The 8992-nt window shown below is 37.6% G+C and overlaps 1 protein-coding gene across 1 annotated transcript; it reads right to left on the reverse strand.

Moving 5' to 3' along the window:
* Positions 1–1156: 1156 nt before the first annotated feature.
* On the reverse strand, positions 1157–3071 carry LOC149162849 (uncharacterized). The gene is made up of 4 exons (XM_089435811.1): positions 2505–3071; positions 1828–2008; positions 1614–1727; positions 1157–1287 (listed from the first exon to the last, which is right to left on the reverse strand). Exons 1-4 carry the CDS (start codon positions 2834–2836, stop codon positions 1198–1200), a joined length of 717 nt encoding a protein of 238 aa, XP_089291937.1. The 5' UTR covers positions 2837–3071; the 3' UTR covers positions 1157–1197.
* Positions 3072–8992: the final 5921 nt, after the last annotated feature.

Genomic DNA, 8992 nt, shown 5'->3' on the forward strand with positions numbered 1-8992 from the left:
AATTTACCTTCCTTTTACCTATTCATTCTTTTTGAAACTAAGGAAATCAAGTCATTACTTGAGTGGGATATTTAAGGAAACATAAGCAAGGGTTGGGCTCAGTAATAAATTATGAAAATATTTTGTTTAGTTGCACTAGGAATTGCAACTTTAAAGGCCATAGAGAACTTGAATGTTTTTAAGCTAAACAAAAGTCTCTAAGAAAAAGAAATAATTGTAATTTACTAGCAATTGTCCCAAAAGGTACAAAGAGAGGCCGATAGGATTATTAAATTGGATTATTAAAGATGGTTCGTTCGGCATCAGTCAAAACAAAGAAGCAGAATTTAAACCAAAATGAAGGGAAAGAAAATAGGATCTGCGACTCAACAATTGCAACGAGCTCCTCCCTGAGCCACTTCCGATTTGTTGTGCATAGATCCTGAAATAATTCAAAATACCAAAAATAGTTAAGTATCAGTCAATCATAATACCAGTGTTGAATCTTGAACATGAGATTCAATGAATCAGCAAAGTGACCATAAATAATTTCAAGATTTGACAAAAGTCTGACATAGGAACCTACAGCTGGCATTGATTGAGTAGCAAAACAAAAGGTCCTAATGTTTTCCAAAACTATGCACAACCTAGTAAAAAAGGTTAAGAAAACAGATAAGGAACGTAGAGTTGTACTAAAATCTTTCAAGATGCAAACAATGACAGAAATTAACGCACCCTGAAAATGATAGACATATGCCACAGTCTGAATATACTCTTTAAGATTATGAAGAAAACAAACAACTGTTATAATCAGTCAATGACTTCAGTCATAACACGGTCGTTTAATGCTGAACATGAGATCCAATGAATCAATAAAGTGTCCATGAATAATTCAAGAAGCCTACATCTGCTCCTGATAGAATGTCAAAGGTCTCAGTCTTTTCCAAAACTATGCGCCAACTAATAAACAGGATGAATAAAACAGATTAGGCTCCACTCCCCTAAAAAATGAAACAAGCCTAATAGAGGCAAAATATATTAGGAATGATTTTCCGAACAGAGACCCGTCTAGGTAGCTATGTAACAAATTTATATAAGTAAAAAAGGCATGCTGTAAAAGGAATTTAGACAAATTATACAAGAAGCTTTTAAGATGCAAACAATGATAAGAGTTGAGACGTCCTGAGAAGGGCAGACAGATGCCACAGTATCAATTCACTATAGAAGAGTACAAAAGAAGAAAACGCTATTGATGTATGTGTCAAGGACTTCCGTCATAATTCCGGTGTCCAATGCCGAAGATGAGATCTGATGAATCAACAAAGAGACCACAGTAAATTCAGGAAGTGGACAAAGTTCTGACTAAGAAGCCCACATCTGGCCCTGATAGAGATTAGAGTGGCAAAACAAAAGGTCTTAGTCTTTACCAAAAATATACACCACCTACTAAACAGAATTATGAAAGCATATCAGGATCCATTCCCCTAAAAGTTGAAACAACCGCAGTTGACCTGGAGATAAATTACATTAAAAAATGACTCACAAAAACACAGACCATCTATTCAGCTATCTAACAGACTTTAGTAAGTAAAGCAAACATTCTAGAAAATGAGTGTAGCATTTCATCAAAATACCTCATGTGAATTTATTTCAACAGTCCACTTGTCAATAGTCCAATTGTCAACACCCTTGGCACCAAAGTATTCCGCTACTTTGAAGTGGCTGTTTAATTTAATCACCTCGAATTGCTGCATATTGCATAGAAAAGTCCCATTAGGCTGACTTTCTCCTCTTCTCCTTTTCTTCCCAAAAATATATTTCTAATGTTAAAGGTGGAATATGCATTACCTGCTCGACCAAGCTAACGGTGGGTGCTAGGAAAATTATAATTCCTTTTTCTTTTCGCTCAATCAACTCACACCCAATTTCCTTTATTAGCAGGACTGCGATCAATGTCTTCCCGCAGCCTGTTTCCAGATAAGCAATTGTATTATTCTCCGTGGCCAGCCGCAGAACTTCCAGTTGATACCTTCACTCAGCAAAACAACAAGGCAAACCCCTAAGAGAAATCCAAGCAACATCGACAGCATATTTAGCATTCAATAACAGATTTCTTAAAGGAGGAGATTTTATAGTAGGAGGAGGAATTCCAAACACCATAAACGAGGCATATCAGAATAATGTTTTACGACCATGCACACAAACAACACGTCCCATGGAGAGGAGGGGAAGGCCAAGCAAGCACACTTATCCCGCAACCAATTGCAACCAACGTTAGTAGGAGAAACTACTGTGGTTTACCCCATAGAAATCAAAATATTCTTCAACACAGAATTAGTAGAAAGTTGCAGTTATTTATGAGAAGGATCACATGGAAACGCTACAACAAAATGAACAATTATGCCAGTGGGACTGCTGCATAAAAATCAAAATATTCTTCATATATACAAAATTCGGAGAAGATTAAATTAAAAACTCAATAAGAACATAAAAGTTAAAACACATGAGAGAGAAGAGATATTTACCTTCTGGCAATCGCATACGGATTTGTTGGCAGAAGCTGATTTTCTTCCTCCTGGAGGTCCTCCCCATTGCAAGCTTCTGGAACAACTTCTTCGGCTGCTGCTGCTGCTGCTTCTGCTTCTGTGCTCAACTCCCTCTTCTTCTTCTTGATCATAAGAGGATCCTCCACAGGCGGCTCCTCCTGGAGGTCCACCCCATTGGAATCTTCTGGAATAACTTCTTCCCCTGCTGCTTCTTCTGTTTCTGTGCTCGACTCCCTCTTCCTCTTCTTGATCACAATAGGATCCTCCACAGGCTGCATTTCTTGTTCTTCTTCCTCCTCCGTTCCCATCATTGAGGTTCTGAGCTGTTCTGCTTCAGTAGAACCTGTAAATCCCTGTACTCCAACTGCCTGTGCTCACTGTAAATCCCTGTACTCCAACTGCCTGTGCTCAGTCGTTTCTCTCCTCCTCAACACGGTAACAGTGTGATTCATTCGGTTAACAGAGATTGGATGATCGAGCGAAAAAATAGAGATTGAAAGGGTAAAAACATTGAATCATGAGAAGAGCAGGGCTGTCAAAGCCGTGCATTCCATAATAGCCCACTCCAATACTCACCACGTGCCAAGCTTTCCACGCTTTTACTGTGAAGACACAGACAGAAACAAATTACTAAAAAAATAACAAACGCCGGTCAATCTGCCGAATCTTTGGGATGTTCGCCGTCGGACTTTCACGGCAAGAGAATATAGGGATCAGGGCTTCACGCCGACACTAATTCTTTTCTAATTTTAGAAAAATTGGATTCCTTCTCGTCTACGAACATTGCAACTTCGTCGCCATATAAAATTGCAGAGTTTTCACAGGAATAGCCGGGGAACGTGAAAAAATATACACAATTTCGCCACCAGATAAAATTGCAGAGTTTTCACGGGAATCGTGAAAACATGCCGGCTTTCTTGACTTTCCCTGCTTTCTTGATTTTTCGTTTTTTCCTTTTGTGGTTCACATCCACGGTTGAAAATGTCTCATCTGATCCAATGACTCACAATAAAAGTGTTGACAAAAAGTTGATGCATAGGAAAGGCCTATCGGCCTAAAAATGGTAGCTTTTGAAAGGTTTACAATTATTAATATATTGAGAAAATGGAGAACATCAAATGGTGAAATCATTTATAGGAAACACTTATAAAGATATTATCGTGGGGAAAAAATTAGGATGTCAAATATAAAAGAGAAGAAAATTTAAGACATATACCCTCCATCCATTTTAGATTCCTAATAATTGAAATTTCTTTTTTTCATATAACTTAGTGTATGGCATGCTATCATGCTATCATCCATAAAAGTACTCTCCATCCATTTTAGATTCTTAAAGTGCAAAACATCATTTGTCCATCAAATTGTATGTGTGGCATCTGATCATCAAGACAAGGAAAAAAATAGAAAAAATAAACAAATAATAAAGAAGCTCTGAAAGAGTTCATTGAAATCTCCAATGACCTTTTAAACTTAGATCTCCTATCATCCAAATATGGACATGTTATGGAAAATGTTTCCAATGAATTATACCTCTTATGAGGTCATCCAAAAAAGGATGAGAAATTAGTAGAAGGATGCTTTTTTAATTAGATGGAAGGAATATGTTTTATAGGTTAGAATGTTTGTCCTGTCCTCTTAGTATCCAAGCCTTAAACCATTCAACAATGGAATCTTCCTAGATTTGATTTCCAAAGATAGAATGATGAGTACTCAAACTCTATTGATGCACTGCATTGTGTACATTTCCCAATCCTTAAAATTATATCTTAAATAACTCCTCTCATATAAGATAAGATGGCTGAATTTTCTAGACAAAAGAGAAATGATTAAGTAAAATGTTGCAATTTGAAAATATTTATTTATTACTCCTGGGAGAAACCAAATTTAGTATAGATTACAACCTCTTACTCAATATATAAAAAAGAGGGAGTGAAGTCTTTGTGAAATGTTCAAGACCTTAGAAGGAGAGATAACAACTTTATAATGAAATTTCGACTAAATAAAATTGACAATAAATTTTGACTCAGCACACCTTTTTATTATTATTTAAATTCAAATATTAAAGAGAGCATAATCAATTGATACACACCTATATTTCTCTAGCATAAGTTGGCTTATTAGCTTTCAATAGAAAAAAATCACAAAATATTATGAAAGAACCATATATAATTTTAGGTAGCTCCAATACACCCATATAGAAGAAAGAGGAGCCATGGATAAAAGCTAATGACTTCAATACCACTATCCATATAGAGGAAAGATGAGACATGGATAATTGTGAGTGATTTTGTTTTGACTTCAGTCTAGAGTAAATGATATAGGTAGGATTTATATGCAAATGGAAAATATCTTTGAGAGGCATCTTATGCAAAATTGTTTATTTATAAGGAAAGATTATAACCTTGATTCTCATATTATTACTAAAAGGCTATATCATTTTTCATTTACAACAATTTAGTATTAATTCAAAGAAACAATGAAAGTATTTTATTTCACCTAAAAAAAATCTAGTCTCTATTCAAAATCCACCAAATAATCTACCCAAAATACACAAATTACTCCCTTTACATTCACCATGTTGTGAGCCACTCACCTTAATAAGAAAAATATTCGAAAATGAAAATAATTTTATAAAACTTTGTAAAAATCCAATATTTGGAATCTCCCAATATACTTACTTTTTTCCCCAAAGGATCTCCCTCATATAACTACTTAAAAACATAGCATACAAATTAAACATGGCAAACTAAACCTAAAAGATTGGAAATATAAAATTTTCAAATTAAACATGGCAAACTAAACCTAAAAGATTGGAAATATAAAATTTTCAGCATTGGAGAGGAAATCCTTGAAGTCAAATAACATATCCTCTACTATGCAATAACAAGTGAATATAATCTATTAGGGATTTACATTTAGTCAACATTTTGCAGGAGATCAAGAAATCGAGAAAGACATTTAGTTTTACTGAGACATTTATTATGTTCAGATACCCTTAGTATCAGCATATTGCAGGAGATCAAGGAATCAAGGAAGATATTCAATATTACCTAGAACTTTATTGCTAATCTATAACTTGATTTCTAAAAACCAAAAGACCTTCACAACCTATAATTGTTATCGCAACCATACAAAAGTAGAGTAATGTGCACAAGGCCAAACACAAATCCATAAGGTTTCTTATTATTGAATACAGTATAAAAGTTTGCAGAGTGATAAACAAAGACTGTAATTTCATAGGCAGTTCTTCTAATAGCATCACAAAATAGTTTGCTAAAACATCACAGCTATTACTAAAATTCTGAAACTCCGAGAGTTATTACTAAGCAGAAGTGTAATAAACAAAACTGTTAGTGTAATGAGGATCAGGTTTTTCCAGGCTTCTGATCACGCGCACCACGACTAGCAGCACGACGAGCAGTACATAGAGGGCATTTAAAATATGGAGGCTCTCCCGTCAACTGTTGTTGAAGGGTAAGAGGACCCACTTTATTCCTGTCGTCGCATTTAGTGCAATAATAATCAATCCTGTAACAGTTCCCACTCTCCATTTCGTATTCGAATCTCCAGAAGTAGGTGGGTTTACCTTCACCAGATCCTTTCATGGAGTCTTCCAAGCTCAATACATTACAGCGTCCCACTACACTTGTCCATTCCTCCACCGTTTCCCTATCTGAAACCAGCAACTCATTGACACCGTGGAATGGCTGCCTCCCTGCCTTCGTCTCTTCAGGTTTCAAGCACCATCTGACGTGGACTTTGTGCTTCAATTGGGCAGAAGCGTCACGCTCAATCTTGGTGACTCTGGCCACTGACGTGGACGCCCCACATCGGAGGCGCACGAAGCTGTCCACGGTGATCCACTCGTTGGTGCCGCGGAGGCGAAGGCGTTTCGCCTCTTTACTGCTGCTCTTTGCAGTGGAGACCGCAGGATGTTTGGAGACTGGCCATTCCGCCTTCTGTTTTCCTCTTTTCTTGGCCTCCACTTGGCCAGTTGGCGCTTCGTCGTCCGAGCAACTGACTATTACTTTACAAAGTTCCACCTCGTAACTTTCCGCATCACTCTCTGTGATCGAGTCAACCACAACTTCTTTACCTTTCGCCATCATTCTATGCAGTATATTTAAATTTGACTTGTGATCTTTCCTCTGAAATATAAAATAAATCTATTTACAACTAAACAATTTACTGATAATTTAAAAACAAAAAGATTCAGAAACCATTAAAAAATAAATTAAAAGATACCTCTGAGTCCTTTCTTTTTGCCCTAACCTGTGCGTAAACGATCCTTTTTCCTGATACCCTAACCTTTGCGTAAAGGATCAATGCCGAAGCTTTCCACGTAAAACTTGAGTGATTCTATCTCCATCCTAATATAGATATTTATAGTTTAGACTTTCCTTTTCCTGCCCAATATTTAATAAATAAATAAAAATTAATATTGAAATTTTCAATATATATTAATATTTTATATTTTATTATACTAAAATATTGAGAAGAATCTTGGGAAAATTACATAGAGATATTTTTTTGCCCACGGGTAACCAACCACTGTGGTTTATCATCATGACAAGTTGAATGAGCATATCTTGCTATGCATTATCAGGTAACGGCTAAAATGATAACAGCTAGGGAACAACAAGTTAAGTTACACTATGAAGAGCATAATTTATTTAATTAAGTTCGTTCACTTATTAATTTCTTTATAAAGCATCCGGGGGATCAGCCCTCTCTTAGGCAAGTTATATGGTAGTATTTTAGAAAAGAAGTTAAGCATATGGCTTGAAAGTGAAGGTAAGCGGGCTAAAGGCCAAGCAGGTTCCGAAGGCATCACTCAACAACAGACCACCTCGTTATGCTTAGGATCATTGTGGAGGAATGTCGTAATGATAAATCCAATTTATTTTGTTGCTTTGTGGACTTTAGAATTGCTTTCGATACGGTTCCTAGATACAACCTTTGGAATTGATTAGAAGAGCTAAAGGTTCCTCTTCAATTGAGAGCTGCCGCTATAAGGTTATATGAGAATGTAATTGCCAAGCTAAAGAGCAATGAGGGGTGGTCGAAAGATATTAAGTGTAACATCGGAGTTACACTATGAAGGGCATAATTTATTTAATTAAGTTCGTTCAGTTATTAATTTCTTTATAAATGGACCATTTTTATAATTGCAAATATATGTTAGAATAAGCGAGTTAATATATTATAATTATAAAATAAATCAAGTCATAGAGAATAGTTGATTATATTTTTTTTTTCTTCGTAAATACTAATTCTATTAAAAAAGGTGAAAAAATATATACAATGAGGTTAAGACCTCAGAGGAGGCCGAGGCCATTCCTCAACCAGAAACTCAGAGACATTACAGTTCAGGCTTTCTGCCAAATTTACAGTACAAACTTCAAAATTTTGTATTTGGGCTCTAACACACTGAAATATTTTACCAGGACTGAAATCGTCATGCCCCTCATTGACCAAAAAAACAGAAAAGCAACTAGCATAGCCATATTTATAACAAAAAGTAGAACCTAAATTGGCAGTTGCCACTACCTGTAGCAGGAGTATGAACCAGACAGAGACATCTAACCTCAGAATCAAAGACACAAAACCAAAATTGCATAGCATATAGGCTAGAAGGCCACCCGGCAGAGAGGAGACATGTTTAATCTGCATGCTTTGGTGAATCCGGCGTGTCCCGGTCCACCTCGCTGGAAGAAGCTACCCAGGTCACGAAACCGCCTTCATCATATGCCGCTGCGCCACCATCAGGAGTAGTTACTAGATTTAAAATGCCAACTACCCTCTGAGACGGCCCACAGGCCAGAATATCGCTCTGAGTCGGATCCACTGGCTGTTGAGGCGCTTCCGAGACAGGGGCATCCTCTTGCATGTTATCCGCGTGGAACACCATCCCTGTCATGTCCCCTTGAAGAACACTATCTTCCTGAGAGTGGGTGGAGATAGTTGGAGCCGAGCTGACCTGGTTGCTCTCCTCCTCCGCGAGAATTATGGTAATACTTGCTGTCAAAACAGGCCTGTTGAGCCGACTTTGAAAGGTATACCTCGAGGTCTGGAATGAATTGTTCGGGATAGGCCTAGCTTGATCCAGAGGCGGAGAAGAAGGGGAAGCTGAGGCGATAGGGACAACATTCTGTGGAACAGGGCGAGAAGGGCGGCCTCTGTTCCCTGTATGGCTACCTCGACGTGGGATTCCTCGGCTGCGAGGCATAGTCAGAGAGGCAAATGTGCCGGGAGAGCGACTGAGGCAAAGCAGGCCAGAAACAGTAGGAGCACGGAATGTTTCAGGGAGCTTCCAAATCCAGGCTAACAGCCAGATTCGAAAGACCAAGCAGGGGTGCTGAAGCGGCTCTGCTCCACAATAAAAAGAACCAGTAGCTGAGACAGGGGCATTGAGCGGATCCATGCCAATAAGCCAACTTGTTTGCAGATCAACCATGCTCGCATTA

The sequence above is a fragment of the Pinus tabuliformis genome, chromosome 5_2 (assembly GCF_031772625.1).
Source record: "Pinus tabuliformis cultivar Carrire ecotype Pingquan chromosome 5_2, CPIR1, whole genome shotgun sequence".
In the NCBI taxonomy this organism is placed as follows: domain Eukaryota; kingdom Viridiplantae; phylum Streptophyta; class Pinopsida; order Pinales; family Pinaceae; genus Pinus; species Pinus tabuliformis.

What these genes read in the sequence shown, in the direction of transcription:
- LOC149162849 (XM_089435811.1), bottom strand. Translation starts at nt 2,836, where the DNA reads ATGATGGGAACGGAGGAGGAAGAAGAACAAGAAATGCAGCCTGTGGAG. An exon ending in CCGTATGCGATTGCCAGAAG is followed by an intron (nt 2,009 to 2,504) that starts GTAAATATCTCT and finishes TGCTGAGTGAAG; the next exon opens with GTATCAACTGGAAGTTCTGC. An exon ending in CCGTTAGCTTGGTCGAGCAG is followed by an intron (nt 1,728 to 1,827) that starts GTAATGCATATT and finishes TGCAATATGCAG; the next exon opens with CAATTCGAGGTGATTAAATT.